The sequence below is a fragment of the Dictyostelium discoideum genome, assembly GCF_000004695.1.
Source record: "Dictyostelium discoideum AX4 chromosome 5 chromosome, whole genome shotgun sequence".
In the NCBI taxonomy this organism is placed as follows: Eukaryota; Evosea; class Eumycetozoa; order Dictyosteliales; family Dictyosteliaceae; genus Dictyostelium; species Dictyostelium discoideum.
In genome coordinates this window covers 237044-254842 of record NC_007091.3, presented here as the reverse complement: position 1 = coordinate 254842, position 17799 = coordinate 237044, and the positions used below count along the sequence as shown (strand labels likewise).

At 20.7% G+C, this 17799-nt stretch overlaps 10 protein-coding genes and 1 non-coding gene across 11 annotated transcripts in view; 4 read left to right on the top strand and 7 right to left on the bottom strand.

Moving 5' to 3' along the window:
- The first annotated feature begins 43 nt into the window (after positions 1-43).
- Positions 44-116, top strand: tRNA-Ala-AGC-10. The gene has a single exon. It is a non-coding gene; the product is annotated as a tRNA-Ala (tRNA).
- Positions 117-869: 753 nt separating this feature from the next.
- Positions 870-2995, top strand: DDB_G0287397 (TatD-related deoxyribonuclease; the record flags this gene model as incomplete). The annotated part of the gene is made up of 2 exons (XM_632195.1): positions 870-1292; positions 1406-2995. The coding sequence occupies 2 exons, from the start codon at positions 870-872 to the stop codon at positions 2993-2995; spliced, it is 2013 nt and encodes a 670-aa protein (XP_637287.1).
- A 100-nt stretch (positions 2996-3095) lies between these two features.
- DDB_G0287395 (hypothetical protein) lies at positions 3096-4073 on the bottom strand (the record flags this gene model as incomplete). Its single annotated transcript, XM_632194.1, has 2 exons — positions 3096-3814; positions 3950-4073. The coding sequence occupies 2 exons, from the start codon at positions 4071-4073 to the stop codon at positions 3096-3098; spliced, it is 843 nt and encodes a 280-aa protein (XP_637286.1).
- Positions 4074-4565: 492 nt separating this feature from the next.
- Positions 4566-7220, top strand: mlh1 (MutL DNA mismatch repair protein; the record flags this gene model as incomplete). The annotated part of the gene is made up of 1 exon (XM_632193.1): positions 4566-7220. One exon carries the CDS (start codon positions 4566-4568, stop codon positions 7218-7220), a length of 2655 nt encoding a protein of 884 aa, XP_637285.1.
- Positions 7221-7510: 290 nt separating this feature from the next.
- Positions 7511-8388, bottom strand: ranbp1 (Ran binding protein 1 domain-containing protein; the record flags this gene model as incomplete). Its single annotated transcript, XM_632192.1, has 3 exons — positions 7511-7584; positions 7750-8042; positions 8171-8388. The coding sequence occupies 3 exons, from the start codon at positions 8386-8388 to the stop codon at positions 7511-7513; spliced, it is 585 nt and encodes a 194-aa protein (XP_637284.1).
- Positions 8389-8996: 608 nt separating this feature from the next.
- On the bottom strand, positions 8997-11303 carry DDB_G0287389 (hypothetical protein; the record flags this gene model as incomplete). Its single annotated transcript, XM_632191.1, has 1 exon — positions 8997-11303. The coding sequence occupies one exon, from the start codon at positions 11301-11303 to the stop codon at positions 8997-8999; it is 2307 nt and encodes a 768-aa protein (XP_637283.1).
- Positions 11304-12287: 984 nt separating this feature from the next.
- Positions 12288-13246, top strand: DDB_G0287387 (hypothetical protein; the record flags this gene model as incomplete). The annotated part of the gene is made up of 2 exons (XM_632190.1): positions 12288-12375; positions 12456-13246. 2 exons carry the CDS (start codon positions 12288-12290, stop codon positions 13244-13246), a joined length of 879 nt encoding a protein of 292 aa, XP_637282.1.
- A 68-nt stretch (positions 13247-13314) lies between these two features.
- On the bottom strand, positions 13315-14861 carry DDB_G0287385 (hypothetical protein; the record flags this gene model as incomplete). The annotated part of the gene is made up of 5 exons (XM_632189.1): positions 13315-13494; positions 13580-14026; positions 14109-14318; positions 14468-14588; positions 14695-14861. 5 exons carry the CDS (start codon positions 14859-14861, stop codon positions 13315-13317), a joined length of 1125 nt encoding a protein of 374 aa, XP_637281.1.
- A 426-nt stretch (positions 14862-15287) lies between these two features.
- Positions 15288-15797, bottom strand: DDB_G0287383 (hypothetical protein; the record flags this gene model as incomplete). Its single annotated transcript, XM_632188.1, has 1 exon — positions 15288-15797. One exon carries the CDS (start codon positions 15795-15797, stop codon positions 15288-15290), a length of 510 nt encoding a protein of 169 aa, XP_637280.1.
- Positions 15798-16162: 365 nt separating this feature from the next.
- On the bottom strand, positions 16163-17005 carry DDB_G0287381 (hypothetical protein; the record flags this gene model as incomplete). Its single annotated transcript, XM_632187.1, has 1 exon — positions 16163-17005. One exon carries the CDS (start codon positions 17003-17005, stop codon positions 16163-16165), a length of 843 nt encoding a protein of 280 aa, XP_637279.1.
- A 592-nt stretch (positions 17006-17597) lies between these two features.
- The window catches only part of DDB_G0287379 (ankyrin repeat-containing protein), a gene marked incomplete at both ends in the record, with an annotated part of 3483 nt that continues 3281 nt past the window's right edge, over positions 17598-17799 (bottom strand). Inside the window, one exon of the mRNA XM_632186.1 lies at positions 17598-17799. This exon is cut by the window's right edge and continues 1719 nt beyond it. Coding sequence (XP_637278.1) covers positions 17598-17799 — 202 coding nt within the window.

Here is a 17799-nt window from a genome sequence, read left to right as displayed (position 1 = left end):
ATTTAATATATATGTAGGCTAAATTCCTTAAAATATCAACAAAGGGGATGTAGCTCAGATGGTAGAGCGCTCGCTTAGCATGCGAGAGGTAAAGGGATCGATACCCTTCTTCTCCATTTTTTCCGATCGGGTTTTCATTGAACGTAGGTTCGATTCCAGTTCTTTAAAAGAACAATTAATATTATATGAATAATGTAAAGAGTGTCAAAACAAACTTAATTTTTTTTTATTTTTTTATAGTCTTCGAGTTATAGTTATTTTCGACCCAGAAGTTTCGAAAGAAAACTCTAAGATATATAAAACTAAATAAATTAATTATTGTTTAATTGTTAATCATTATTTTTCTTATTATAATTACTGTTTATTTCCTTTAATGGATAAATATTATATTAATTGTATCTCAGAATCAGAGCTTCCAAATCTAATCTCATTCGACCAAATAATCTAATCAATTACAATTTTATTATTTTCTTTATTTATTTAATTTTAAATACTAAAATATTTAAAAACAGGGTATCTTTTAAAAAAAAAAAAAAAAAAAAAAAAAACATTTTTAAACTGATTAAAAATCCCTTCCATTAAAAAAGTTTTTTTTTGTTTTTTCAGAATTCTTAAATATATTATCTCATTCGATCAATTTATAGATTTTTAAAAAACATTTGTCCCAATTTCATTAGGTTTTATTGCCTTTAATGGAACATTTTATTTTTATTTATTTTTTTTTTTTCAAAGCACAAAAAAAATTTATTTTTATTTTTATTTTTTTTTTTTTTTTATTTTTTTTTTTTTTTTTTTCATTTTTTATTTTTTATTTTTTATTTTTTTTTTTTTTGTTGTTCAAAAATAAATACGACGAATAATAATAAAAAATGTTTAGAGGTACAGTTGATAGAGCAGGTAATAGAGAAGGTAAAAAAACAAGTTTAAGAAAAACTGGTAAAGATAAGAAACAAAGCTCATCACAAGTTCAAGAAGAGGCACTTGGTAGAACCAAACCAATACCAGAATTCAACGATTCAGGACACGAAAATTCAATCATTGATTCAGGTGCAAACTTGGTCAATAGACATTTAGAGAATGATTTAGGTCGTGTAATTCATAGAGCAAAACAACAACATGTAGATGCAATCGTTATCATTACCAATGATTTTGAAAAATCTGAAAATTCAATTAAAACTTCAATTTCAAATCCTGGTACTATCTATAGTGTAGTTGGTATTCATCCATCAAATATTAGTTCAAAAAAAATGAGTGATAAATTATTTTTACAATTAATTAATCAATTAAAAACTGTATGTATATAATTTTTTTTTTTAAAAAAAAAAAAAAAAAATATATATATATATATATATTAACCTTTTATTATTATTATTATTATTATTATTGTTTTTTTATGATTTTTTAGCATTCAATTAATCAAAATGTTGTTGGTATTTATACAGGATTAGATTATGAAAGAGATTATGGATTAAAATTCCCACAAGAAAAGTTTATGAAAGCACAAATTTCATTAGCAGCTGAATTGGGATTACCAGTTGTTTTACAAGATTTTGGAGGTGGTGATGGATTATTAGAAGTTTTAAAAGATAGTAAAAAAGATATTATTCGTGGTATGATCTATTGTTTCAATAGTAGTAGTAGTTTCTTACAGAAATTCGTCGATATGGATTTCTATATCAGTTTCAATGGTTTACTTTGTGAACAATCGGATAAAGGTGACCAATTAAGAGATTTCATTACTAAAGTACCATTGGATAGAATTTTATTGGTATCTGATTCACCAAATAATACTCCACAAAATATACCAGATCAACATGTTCGTGAATCAAGAAATGAACCTTCAAATCTTCCATTTGTTTTAGATATTGCTGCAACTTCTTTAAATATGTCTGTTAAAGATTTATCAAAACAAATTAAAGAAAATTCTAAAAGATTTTATTCACTTTCTTTAGATTCAACAACAACAACAACAACAGAAAATAGTGAAGAAAATAGTGTAGAAAATAGTGTAGAAAAAACTGAAGAAAAGAATGAAGAAAAATCAATTGATAAAAAAAAAGCATCAAAAGGTAAAGGAAAGAATAATAATAATAATAATTTAGAAACTACTACCACTACCACTACTACTACCACTACTAAATCATCAAAAGAAATTGAAAAACTTAATAAAAAATCAATTAAACAACAACAAAAAGAATTAAATTTATTAATGGATGATGAAATTAATTCAGATGATAATGATGATGATGATGAAGAGAGTGATGAAGAAGAAGAAGAAGAAGAAGAGAGTGATGAAGATGAAGAATCAAAAACAATTAAAAAAATTAATAAAAATATTTCAAAATTAACAAAGGATCAACAAGAGAATATTCATTATTCATGTAAAAAATGTAGATCAAAATTATTTACACATGGTGAGATCATTTCGCATGAAGAGAAATCAAAGGTATTGGATCATAATTATATTAAACAAAAGAATAAGGAATTGCAACAAGCTACTGGTAACATTGGTGAAGGTATTTACAATGGCAATAGTTATATAACTGCAACTCATTCCATCGGTTGTAAATCATTCTTTTTACCACCTTTGGATTGGATGAAAGTTGATATCACCAAAAACAATTTCAAAGTGGTTTGTCCAAATTGTGACAATAAATTAGGTTCCTACAGTCATACAGGTGAGAAATGTTCATGTAGTTCAATGATTGGTGAATCTTGTAGAATTTTAAAAACAAGAGTCGATACTGTCTATTTAGGTGATAATGGTAAATTATTGGATTTATCATTATTAAATTTAGAAGATGATGAAGATGATGAAGATGATGAAGATGGTTTAGGAAAATTAAAGAAAAAGAAATCTGCTAAAAAGAATGTTAAAAAAGATAATCGTAATAATCTTTCAAACTATAGAAATAAAATTCAATCTGCTAAAAAACCAATAACAAAAGAACAAGAAAATAATAATAATAATAATGATTCTGATAGTGATAATTAGCCATAAATAAAATAAATAAATAAAATTTAATTTTTAAATATAACTATTTTATTTTTTTATTTTTTATTTATTTTATTTTTATTTTTTTAATTATTTTTTTTTAAACATATAATAAAGAATAACCATCAACATTACCATCAATATTATTATAATAACAATTTCTTTTTAATTTTTTATAATAAAAATAAAAACTTAATGAAAATAATATTGAACCAAATATTGAGATTATCATTGTGAATAGATTTGTAATTAGACCATCATTATGAGACCAACCACCGGTATTGGTGGTATTGGAGAAACTATTTTGTAAAACGTGATTAAACTTTGAATATTTTAAAGAGACAGAACTTGGAAATGATGATAAAAATACACCCATTGAAATGATTGAAAATAAAGTTGGTATAATGAATGATAATCTAAATGCTATAGCCCAAAGTTTGAAATGTTTTTTATGTTGAAATTCTAATTGTTTTAAAATTCTGTACTCTATTATCAATTGAACCATTATAAATCCAATACTACAAACTGTGACTGCTGAATTCATCAATATCACTGTATCAATTACTTTTAATGGTTCTTTTAAATTAATTTCACTACAAATGTTATAGTTTTCTTCATTAAAAGTTTGATTATAATCACATTCTATTGGGAATTTATATTCAATTGCTTGATCATTATCATTATATACTGTAACACTAATATTACTATCACTCTTGTACACAAAACTTTTCAATGAATATTCAATTCTTACATTTGGTATATCTTTATAAATTTTATTATCACCTTGTTTTAAATTTAATGTTACCCAATTTTCGTCACCTATTTTTTTAATAATTTAAAATAAAAAAAAAATAAAAAAAAAAAAAAAAAAAAAAAAGGAAAAAAGAAAAAAAGAAAAAAAGAAAAAAATTAAAAAATATGTTTTAAAAATTTAAATATATATATTATACTTACTTGCTATTGGTATTAATGATATAATTGCAACAATTGAAAATAAAAGAATACCAAGTAATGATAAAGCTTTATGAGGTTTTGAACTATTTTTACCTCTCCTAACTATATTTGCGTAAGTGTACATTATTATTATTATTTTTCTTTTTTTTTTTTTTTTTATGGCTTATAAACCATGTATGAATACCCAATGGATTTTTAAAAATTAGTTTTATATTTTATTTTATTTTTTTAAAAAACAAAAAAAAAAAAAAAATGTTTTATATTTTATTTTTTTTTTTATTTTTATTTTTTTTATATTTTTTTTTATTTTATTTTTTTATATTTTATTTTTTATAAATCGATTTATACATATACACACACTCCACAACTAACTCTTTTTTTTTTTTTTTTTTTTTTTTTTTTTTGTTTAAGAAATTGTTTTTTTAAATTATTTTTTTTTTTTTTATTTTTAATTTCTCTTTGGTTTGGGAAATTCAATTTTCATTATTTCATAAAAAAAACAAATTCTTATAAAAAAAAAAAAAAAAGTAAAAAAAAAAAAAAGTGAAAATTAAAAATGTTTTTTTTTCAAAATTTAATTTTCATCCAAGTCGTATAGTTTCATAATACATATAATATGGATTTTCTTAAATCGCTACCACCTTTACAAACAACAGATAGTAATTCGACAACAGCAGCAGTAAATACAACAACAACAACAGCGACAAATACAGCAACAACAACAGCGACAAATACAGCAACAACAACAACAACAACAACAACAACAAATTTAAATAATTTAATAAATGAAAGTAAAAAAAAGATTCATAGATTAACTCAAGAAGTTGTAAATAAAATATCAGCAGGTGAAGTTATACAAAGACCAAGTAATGCATTAAAAGAATTATTAGAGAATTGTTTAGATGCAAAATCAACAACTATTACAGTTACAGTTAAAGATGGTGGTATGAAATTCTTACAAATTCAAGACAATGGTTCTGGTATTAGATTGGAGGATATGGGCATTGTTTGTGAACGTTTCACCACAAGTAAATTAACTAAATTTGAAGATCTAAGAAGTATTCAATCATTTGGATTTCGTGGTGAAGCATTATCAAGTATAAGTCACGTTTCTCACTTGAAAATTCTAACTAAAACCGCTGATTCACCATGTGCCTATCGTGCATGTTATCTTAATGGTAAATTAACACCACCTTCACCAAATGAACAATCATCAGATCCAAAACCATGTGCCGGTGTAAATGGTACCCAAATCACTGTTGAAGATTTATTTTTCAATACACCCTCTCGTAAGAATGTCTTAAAGAATACAGTCGATGAACATTCAAGAATCGTTTTATTAATGAAAAAATATGCAATCAATAATCCAACAGTATCTTTTATCCTAAAGAAACAAGGCGACCCAACTCCTGAGGTTCATACAAGTGGTGGTCAAAATTCTTTAGAAAAAGATGTTATAGGTTCATTATATGGTACTGATTTAAGTAAAGAATTAAAAATTATTACAATTGATCCAAATAATCCCAATCCTAATAACGATGATGATGATAATATTAGTGGTAGTCAAATTAAAAATTCAAATTTAAATAGATTAGATTTTACAATGAAAGGCTTTTTTTCAAGTACAAATTATAATTCAAAGAAAATTAATTTTATTCTATTTATTAATGGTAGATTGGTTGATTCAAAAAATTTAAAAACTGGTCTAGAACAAGTTTATAGTAAATATCTACCAAAAGGAACTCATCCATTCATGTTTATTAGGCTATTAGTACCACCAAAGAATATTGATGTTAATATTCATCCAACAAAGAGTGAAGTTAAAATTTTACATGAAGAACAAATCATTGAATTCATTCAACAAAAAGTTGATCAAGAATTAAGTATCTCTTCAAATTCAAAAACTTTTTCAACTCAAATTTTATTACCTGGTTTTGATCAAGATAACGTTTCATCATCACAAAAGAAACAAAAAAATTCACAATCCTCTTCAACTCAAACGAAATCAACCAATAATAATAACAATCCAACTAGTAGAAAAGAACCAATTGAATATGCAAAAGATAAAATTAGATCAGATTCGAAAAGTCAAACTTTAGATGCATTTTTAAATCCAATGGATTATAATAATAATAATGATAGTAGTATTGATGATAATGATGGTAGTGGAATTGGCAGATATGATGATGTTGATGGTAGTGCTGGAGCTGCTGGTGCTGGTGGTAAATTTAATGATAATTTAATTTTTAATGATAATAGTGAAAATGAAGCACCACGTGATATTGATAATCCTTTATCAAGTGTTACACCAATTAAATCAAAAGAACAACGACAACAACAATCTACAACTACAACTACAACTACAACAACAACAACTGCAACAACAAAATCAAATAGTCCAGCATCAAAGAATGATATTAAAAAATTACAAGAACATACATTTATAACACCAAGAAAAACTAGAAAGTATAAACAAGTTGAATTAACAAGTATAAAAACTTTGATCTCAGAATTTCAATCAAATGTTCATGATGGGTTAAAAGAATTTTTCAATGATTGTGTTTTTGTTGGTTGTTTAGATCATTCCTATGCATTGGTACAATTTGGAAAGAAACTTTATTTAATCAATTTAGAGAATATAACAAAGGAACTTTTTTATCAATTATCATTACTTAGATTCTCTGATTTCGATAGTATTAAATTTAGTCAATCATTATCAATTTATTCATTGTTATTGGTTTCATTAGATTCACCATTATCAGGTTGGATGGAATCTGATGGTCCAAAAGATAAGATTGCAGACTATCTAACCAAATTGTTAATCTCAAAAAAAGAATTACTAAATGAATATTTCTCAATTGAAATTAATGAAGATGGTGAACTTGTTGGTATTCCTCAAGTACTTGATCATTATGTACCTTGTACTGATAACTTACCAATCTTTTTATTAAAATTGGCTACCGAAGTTGAATGGGAATTTGAAAAAGAATGTTTTGCTGGTATAGTTAAAGAAATCTCTTCCTTTTTCAAAATTGAACCTTCTTTTTTAAAATTACGTGACACTCAAGTAAATAATCAACAACAAACAAATTCTACCACCACAACAAATAATATAAATTTCATTAAAAAAGATGGTAAAGAATGGATTATTCAACATTTAATTTTTCCAGCTTTTAGAAAATTATCACCACCAAAGAAATTTGCAAATGATGGATCTGTAATACAAATTACAACTCTTGATAATTTATATAAAGTTTTTGAAAGATGTTAAAAATAATAATAATAATAATAATAATTATAAATTAAAAAAAAAAAAAATAAATAAAACTATCTTTGTAAATAAATTAAAAAAAAAAAAATAAAATAAATAAATAATCACAAAGTGTAAAACAAAAAATTAATTTTTATAAAAATTGAAGAATCAATAAATAAATTTGATAATTCATTATTATTTTTTTTTTTTTTTTTTGTAGTGTGGTTTATATTGTGTTTATTGATTGGACAGTTTTAATTTTGGTTTTATATTTGTGGTTTTGATATATGATGGGATTAATTATTTATTTATTCAGTTTTTTTTTCAATTGCTTCATTTTTGGCTTGACATTTTTGGAATTCAGTTTTGAAAAGTCCAGCATCTAATATTATTAAAAAAAAAAATAAAAAAAAAAATAAAAAAATATAATATTAGCAATTTGTTTAATTATATCAAGATAATTTCGAAAGAAAATATTGTACAAGGTGAGTGAGTTGCGAACATTTTCAAAATGAGGAACTGAAAAGAAAAAAAAAAAAAAACATACTTTCTGGGGTGGCGAATCTAATTGCAAATAACTCTTCAACACCTTCTGGTTTTTCTTCATCTGAGAAATCCTTTGGACATTTCCAAACCCATGATTTATCACTACCAGTCATTTCACCTAATGATAAAGCTGGTGAGATGTGATGATTTAAACAAACTTTTAATGTTTTGTCTCTTCTCATGACAACTCTGATTCTCTTTGAATCTTTATCTTCTAAGAATCTAACATTACCAGTACCTCTTTCTTTCCATTGTGGTGATGGGTCTGTATCAAATCTGTATAATTTTGCACGGCTATAATAGTTATGATATAAAATAAAATAAAATTAATATTAGTATTTTGACGTTAAGTGTGTGTTTTTTTTATTTTTTTATTTTTATTTTTTTTTTTATTTTTTTTTTAATGTTTATTAGATATTTACATTTCAAATAAAGTATCTTCGTTTTCTTCGTTGGTTTTAACTTCAACAACATCTCTTTTAAGGGTTGCTTCATATTCAACGTTTGGTTCAACATCGGCAGCATATTCTTTTATTTCAGCGGCTGGGGCAAATGAAGAGGTTTCTTCTTTCTTTTCCTCAGTCTTTTCGACAGTGGTAGTGGTGGTGGTTTCTTCTTCTTTCTTTTCGACTTCTGACATTTTTTATTTTTTTATTTAAAAAAAATTTAAAAGATATAAATACAATTAAGGGAATAAATTAAAAATAAAAGAAAAAAAAAAAATTAGTTTGGGTCAAAAAAAAAAAAAAAAAAAAAAAAAATTATTTTTAAAAAAAAAAAATTAAAAAAAATAAAAAATCATTTTTTTTTTATTTTTTTTTATTTTAAAATGTTTTTTTTTTAGACGAACCACCAGAACTTCATTTAAAAAAAAACAATCATTATTGAATTTTCTTAAATGATTTTTAAAAAAAAGTAATCAAATTTTAGAAAATCTATCATTTATTTATTTATTTATTTTTAAATTTATTTATTTAATTATTTAAATATTTAATTATTTAATTATTTATTTAATTATTTTTTATTTTCAGAGAACTGATTTATTTTTGATTATTATTTTTTTTTTAATTATTTTTGGGGTATCGAGCCCGGAGCAATGAAATACTATTTTTTTTATCTATTTAATTATTATTTTGTTTTTTTTATTTAGTTATTTAATTAATTCATTATTTTATTATTAATTATTTAATTATTTACTATTATTATTATTTTTTTTTTTTCTAAATTTTTATTATTATTATTTAATATTTATAAATTGTATAATGGATTAATAATTGAAGTTGTAATATTTTCTTTATTATCAGTTTGTAAACGCATTTTTGTTAATGATTTTACATCAATATTTTTTGAAAATAATACATTTTCATCATGTTGTAGTTGTTTTAAAAAGTGATCATCTTTTTCGTGTTGTTGTTCTTGTTTTTGTTGTAGGTGTTGCAATTTTAATTTATTAAAAATGGATTTACAAATCAAAGATACAGATTTCCACATTTCGATTTCCATAATATTGTAATATTTAGAAATTGATAATATTAGTTCACCAATATTACTATTAAAAACAGAATGTTGTACTTTATTATACATTTCTATAGATTCATCAACTTCACCACCGCCACAAATAGTGATAGAACCTTCTTTATAATTATATTGAATTGATTGAGAAGATAATCTCTTTAAATTTAAACGTGAACCAGCCCAATCTTTACAAATTAATTTTACAGGTTCAAAAGTTTCACTATCAATAATCCATAATGTATTTTGTAAATGTGCTTCTAATCCAATACCATATTTACTCATTAATACAATTGTTACTGTCAATAGTTTACTTATATATGAATTGAACCAATTGAATACTAATTCTTTGCTATTGTTGTTATCATTATTATAATTATTATTAATATTATTGTTACTATTGTTTTGAACAATAAATTGTTTTTCTTTTTGTTTATTTTCTATAAATCCATCAATTAATTCAAACAAGATTAATTTATTAGTGATTGGAGAGATGGAATATAATGAACATGAAACTATTACTTGTTGTTTATAATGATCTTTATATTTTAGATTGTTATTATTCTTATTATTGTTATTGTTTATATTTTCAAGTAAAATATTTGGATTTTCTCTCCAAATATTTGTAATTGATTTATGTTTAATAGATTTATCATTAATATCCAATGGATTGAACCAACAACCATAAGTTTCCGATAGAAAATTAATTTCATTACCAAAGAATGATTGATACTCTCTTTTATAGATATCTCTAATGATTTCACTAAATATTGGACCGTTATTTGCTGATTGTGATGATATTGTTCTAAGAGCACATGTTATATTAATACTTATTGGTACTTTTATATGTGGCATTAATTTATCATCACTTAATTCAGGGAAAATAACAGCAGTTCTTAAAGATATTAATGGCTTTGAACAAACTGATGCAATTTCAATTGGAATTAAAACTACAATTGATTGAGATAATTCATTTTTAAATAGTGTTGGGATAATATTTTCAATTTGCCATGGATGAATTAAATGATAGTTATAATCATTAAAATTGATTGAAACTTTATTCATATATTCAATTATTGATTTCTTTGAATTTGGATAATATTTGAATAAATATTCATCATTATCATCATCATCATCATCTTTTAAATAATTTGAATTATTATTAGTATTTTGTATTTTTAATGATGAAGAGGATGATAATGAATATTGTTTTTTAATTGCAATGAAATGTAAATTAACAAAATTTGATAATTCAGAAGAGTAATTTAAAACTTGAATTGGTGTGAAACCTTTTCTCATTTTTGGAGATGTATGAGTTAAATGACCCTTTGTGTATAATTGTTCATAGAATAAATTTGAATCAAAACTATGATCTTGATTATTTACATAATCTATTACTGAATTATATTGATTCATTATTGATTGTTTTTTAATATTATTATGATTTAATTTTGAAATTGTATTTATTAATGCTTGATTACCAATGCTATTTTCAATTTCATTTTTATATTCATTTATATATTCTTCATTATAATCCATAGTTGATTCTTTAAATAACTCAATTAAATTAAAACAATTATCAAGTATTATTTCTTGATTATTATTCTCATTATTATTATTATTATTATTATTATTATTATTATTATTATTATTATTATTATTATTATTATTATTATTATTATTATTATTATTATTATTAGTTATTAAACTTGGAAAATCCGAAATTGAAAATCTATTTAAACTATAAACTTGGTTTATTGGTATTTTTAATTTCATTATTGGATTTAATTGATTTTTAGTTTTAAAAATAAAATAATAATTTTCATTTTCAATTAATTTGAAATCTTCTTTTTCTTCTTTTTTTTGTTGTTCAAAAATGTTTTCTCTAATTATTGCATATAATAATTTATTAATTGTTTCTAAATTTGCTAGTTTTAATTGATTCAGAAATTCTTCTTTTTGGTTAAAATATTTTGTTTCAATTAATTCTAAACAACTTTTTAAATAATTATAATTTTCCAAATTTTCTATTTCTTTATTCATTTTTTAATATTTGATAATAAAATAGTATAATAATAATAATAAATAAATAAATAAAAAAAAAAAAAATAACAAAAAAAAAAAAATAATTAAAAAAAAGATATTTAAAAATTAATTTCTATTATAATAATTGTATGACTTATTTAGGAATTTTATTATTAAAATAAAAAAAAAAAAACTGAATTACTTAAAATGGAAATCTTTTAATATTTAATCTATAAATTTTTTTTTTTTTTTTTACAAATTTCAGATTTGAGGGTTATGATGTGTGGAGAATGTAAAAAAAATCATTTAAATGTGTGAAACAATGTTTTGTAAAAACATAGTATTTATAAATAATTTAAATGTTGTAGACATTTAAAAAATGATTAAAAATAATTAATCATTACTGATTTATTTAAAAACTTTTTTTAGTAATTTTAATTTTTTTTTTTTAGGATTTTATTTTTAGTTTTCGATAATTTCTCATATTTTTCCATACAATGATGTCAGATCTACGATTGCATTAAAAAAAAAAATGAAAAAAAAAAAAAAATTAAAATTAAACAAAAAAAAAAAAAAAATTGGTTTATACCAGTAAAAACTCCATAATCCTGGTAAATTCAATTTTTTTTTTATTTTTTTTTTTTTTAAATTTTTTATTAATTTTTTTTTTTTTCTAAACAATTTATTTATAATTTTTAATTTACAATGTTTTTTTTTAATTTTTTTATTTTTGTAACAAATACAAAAAATTGATCAAATGAATCAATTAATGTCCAATACACACCAAATATAAAAATTTAATACAAAAAAAAAAAAAAAAAAAAAAAAAAATTCCCTCCCCAAACCCTTATAAATGTCCCCTTATATTTAAAATTTAAAAAAAGGTGAAGGGGTTCTTTTTTTTTTTTTCCAACCCTTACCAGAAATAAATTTATTAAATTAAATTAAATTAAATTAAATAAAAAATAAAATAATTAATCAATAAATTAAAAATAATAAATTATGAAAGTAGAATTTTACAAATTATTATCATTTATTTCAGTGTTATTTTTCGCTATGTCAATGGTTTTATCAACTTTTGCAATAAAAAGTAAATATTTATTTTAAATTATTATTTTTATTATTTTTTATTAATATTTTTTTTTTTTTTTTTTTTTATATTAAAAAAAGGTGAAATGCCATGGATAAATCAAAGAATAAATGAATTTAAATTTTTAGAAAAATTTAATTTAAATATTATTCATAAATATGATTTAAAGATTGAATATACATTAACTCATGTTACAGGATATGCATTGGATAAAAATGAAAATGAAAAATCATATTATTTAGGTAAATGTTCATATTCAGAGAATGAAGAAAAATGTGCTGGACCATATAATGAAAAAACCTTGAAAATAGTATCAACCATTTATTATATAAATTTATCATTCATAACATTTCTATTAATCATGTTTATAGTTGAATTAAATTATTTACTATTTACATTTGTCACAAGAAAATCAGAAATTGGAACAATTAAAGTAACTCAAAGTTTTAGTAATTTCAATGAACTAATTTCAATTGAAAATGAAACAGTTCATATAAAAATCCTATTTGGGAAATATATTATGATATTCCGATTTCTATACACTTGTGGAACGATTTTAATGTATATCTCTGCTTATTTATTCGTTTTTCAATTTCCAAAATTAATTCAAAAAGAGTCAATTGAAAATCCTTCAACTTTATTCGTAGAGAATGGTATAACCCTAACATTTATAAATTGTATTTTAACAACGATCGCTTCAATTTTAATTATAGTTGCTTTTTATTTATTTAATTATAAATTAAAACAAATTAAAAAAAAAAAAAAATTAAAAAATCAAATTAATTTCTTTAAAAATAATAATAATAATAATAAATTAATTGGTAATAAAGATAATAATAAATATTCATTATTAGATGATGAAAATTTGTAAAAAAAAAAATAAAATAAAAAAATAAAATATATATATATAATTAGTTTAAATCTTTTTTTTTTTTATTTTTAGTTTGAAATTTTAATAACTGATGGTTGTGGTAATGCATTAAAAAGTATTGGTTGATTAACTTGGAATAATGGTAAGAAATTGCCATTTAAAGATGAAACAACCATTGGGTAATTACTTGGTTGAGTAGTTATTAATTGTGCCATATCATTTTGTTCTTTTGGAATATAAATAACCAACTACAATAATAATTATTATAAAGTTAGTGATTTTTGATTATAATCAATAGATATAAAATAAATAAAAAAAAAGATGAAAACATACATCTGGTTTATGTGCACCACGTTGTTTTAATCTGTATGCTTTAAATATAATTCCTCTTTGTGAAAATCTTTGATTAAATTGATTCATTAAACCTTCGATTGAATTGAAATAATCTTGATAATATTGATCTTCTTCATCTTTAAATCCATAATTTAAATAAATTAAAAGGAAAATACCAACTAGAAAAGCAGCTGTAAAAATTGCAATATTTTCTAAAGTTGAATGATCTGGTGCTTTTGGTCCTCTAAATTCTTCATATTCTTTTAATACTGCAAATAATTCATTACTTGAAATATAATTATATAATTGTGGTGGATATTGAAATTTCTTGGTTGAAACACTTCCATCACTAATCCAACCAGTTCTAACATAAATTGGTTTCATTGAATTATTATTAAAATTCTCTGTCCAATAATGATAAGTTTGAGAATATTGATATCTTTGATACTTTTTTTTTTTATCAAAAAATAATTAATTTTACACACACATATTTTATTTTTTTATTTTTATATTGTTTAATTTTACTTACACCTAAATCATTTAATAATAAAATATGTGTATTATCAGTTGCAAGTAATGAATTTGAAATTGGTAGTTGTACAGCTTGACTTTGTGGGTATGAAATTATTAATTTAATTTTTTTTACATTTCTTGCCATTTTATAAGCAAATGTTACACCTCTGGCTGCTCCAAGAGTATTATTAATTTGTTGAATAGCTGGTTTTATACCATCTTCAATCTTATTTAAATTTTTTTAAATTAATAATTAAATAATAATTTTAATTTTTAATTTTTAATTTTTAATTTTTAATTTTTAATTTTTAATTTTTAATTTTAATTTTTAATTTTTAATTTTTAATTTTTTAATTTTTATTTTTAAAATCTTACATCTTTTAAATATTTTGTTCTTTTTCTATAATCTGATGATAAAATAAAAATATGTGGTATAAATAATAAAAGCATTGATAATATTAAAACTATAAATGAATCACCTAATACTAATTTATCTCTTTATTTTTTTTTATTTTTTTATTTTTTGGTCAATTTTTATTTTTTTTATTATTATATTTTAAAGAAAGAGTTGTATTATTTATTTTTTAAATAATTTAATTTACCTTATTGAATTTGCATTTATAAATTCAATGGCTTCGATATATTCTTTTGGTGGTATTACACCATATAAACATTCTGGATAATTAATTTTAAATCCAAAAAATTCTGCAAATTCAATTGAACTTCTTAAGTCATCATTATCTTTTGCTTTAACTACTACTTTATTCATTTTTATTTTAAAATTTATAGAAATTATAAAAACAATAAAATAATTAAATAAACTAAAAAAAATAAAAATGAAAAAAAAAAAAAAAAAAAAAAAAAAAGATATTTTATTTTATTTGAAACATTTTGATTGATTTTTTTTTTTTTTTTTTTTTTATTTTTTAAAAATGATTTGATATTTTTTTGACGACAATGGTTTTGGATATTTTATTTTCATTTTAACTAATATTTTTTTTTTTTTTAAATTTCCTCCTTGATTAATCATTATTAGACAATTAAAAAAAAAAAATAAATATTATCAATATTGATTTTTTTTTTTTAAAAAATAAATAATAATGCAAAATAAAAAAAAGTAAGATTTAATTTTTTTTTTTTTTTATATCTATTTTATTTTAAATTTAATGGATTTAGATATAGATGAATAATTTGTTTACAATTTTTCTTTATCATATTTATGTGTTGGATCAATTTCCCACAAAGATTTACCTTCATTATGATGCTCTTGAATAAATTGTAAAAGATGGTTAAATGATTCATAATCAGTTTGTAAACCATTAATTGGGTTAGGGTTTTCTATATGTCTTTGCAATACATTGAATGTGTGTGTTTGTTCTAATTCTCGGAGTAAGAAAACTGTTAGTTCACCATCTCTATTATTGGGATCTTTAAAATAGCCAACGAAAACTTTAACTTTTGGTGACGGAAAATTCACTTGAAGCTCCCCACCTTTTAAAAAAATCGTTTTAAGAATATAATGTTTTGACAATACTATTTCACTAGATGGAATTTTCAAATCTTTCATTTCACCCATTAATATAAAAAATGATGGAGTATCAGAAGTATTATTTAATGTTGAAATACCTTCATGTCTAAGTAAACTTTCGAACCATTCATCTGGAACTGTTGTAATAGTTGGTGTTGGTTTTAGTTCGGTTTTCATTATAATTATTTTGTGTATATGTGTTTGATTTTTTTAAAATTTTTAAAAAAAAAAAAAAAAAAAAAAAAAAAAATTAAATCTAATGGCATTGTGAACTTTTTTTTTGATTTTAAAAATTTTTGAGAATAATTTACGAAAAAAAATAAAATTTTTTAAAAGTTTTTGTCATATTTTGAGAAAAATTTTAATTAAAAATTGATTAAATTAATTAGTTTAAAAATGAGAGAGTTTGCTAAATTTTATTAATTTATAATAAAATTTATTAATTTCTTAATTTTTTTAAAAAATAATTTAATAAAGATATTTAAATTTTTTAAATTTTTTTTTTTTTAATTAATTTCTTTTTTTTCAGTTTTATTTATTTTTTATTTTTTATTTCCCCAAATTTGTTCATTAAATACTTTTAATGTCATTTTATTATTAAATACAATTTTAATAATATTATTAATTTGTAATTGTAATGATTGAAATGTATAATTTGAAATATTTGAAGCCCATTTTATATAAAAGTTTAATGAAGTTGGGTCATGAATTGAAAATGTAATACATAAAACAGATAATGCCAATAGAGTGAAAGATTGTTTACAAAGGAATTCATTTGGTTTAAAATAAATGAAATCAATTATTGACTTATATGTATCTTCTTGATTCTTTGAGAGATAGAAACCATCAATGATAATACCAACGAAATCACTAATTAATGGAATAGTAATATGAAATCTTATGATACTTAAAAATTCAATTTCAACTCTTAAATAATCATCTTTTTCAAAGTAACTATTTATTATTGATTTAAATTCAAATGTTTTACACCAATAAACTTGATTTAATTTACATGATATATTTAATGCACATATTGAAATTTGAAATTCATTTAATTCTTTTAAAGATGATGAAGAGGAAGTGGATGATAAAGTAGAAGATGAAGATGATGAAGATAATTTATTAGGTGATTGATTCTTTTTATTAAATTCAAATAAACCCAAATACCTTTGAATTAAACAAATTGAATAATGAACATTCTTTGTACATATTTTGTACTTTCTAGCTAATGAAAATAATATTGAAATTATTATTTCATTTGGAAATGGATACAATTGATTATAATTTCTCCAATTTTCTTCTTTTAATTTTAATAATTGATAATATTCTTTAAAATTAAATTCTATATTATTTCGAGTAAAATCATTTATAATTTCAAAATTCATACTTTTTTAAATTTTATTCTTATTATTTCTTCTTTTTATTTTTATTTTTTTTTTGTTTTTTATATATTTTTTTTTTTTTTATACTTTTTTAAATGTAATAAATAATAAAAAAATAAATAAAATAAAATAAAATAAAATAAAATAAAAACAATTTTTTAATATTTTAATATTTACATATTTGATTAAAAATTTATTTATTATAAAATAATTATATTTGGATTTTTTTTTTTTATTAGAAAAAAAAAAAAAATCCAAAAATTTCTTAAATAAAATCTTGTTAAAAAAAAAAAAAAATGTAATAGAAATAATAATTTTTTTTTTCCTATTAATTTAAAAAAGGAGCAAGAATATTTCTTTATTTTACATGTTGAATTTTTTTTTTTTTTTTTTTTTTTTTTTTTTTTTTTTTTTTTTTTTTTTTTTTGATTCTATTTTATTAAATTAATATTTAATTATTATTATTATTATTATTATTATTATTATTTAATTATTATTATCTATTACTAATATTACTAAAAAGTATTATTACTTTTTTAAAATTGTTTTTATATAAATTTTGTTTTGTTTTTTTTTTTTTTTTTTTTTTTTTTTTTTAATGATGATTATTATTAATATTATTACCATTATTTGAAATTGTACTATTATTATTATTATTATTTATACGATGTTCATTTGGATCTTTAATAAGACCATCTTTGATTGTATGTCTAATTTTACTTCGATAATGGACAACCAATTTCATAAAGGTTGAAACATCGGCTTTAATATTTTTATCTTCACCATTTGAGAATTTT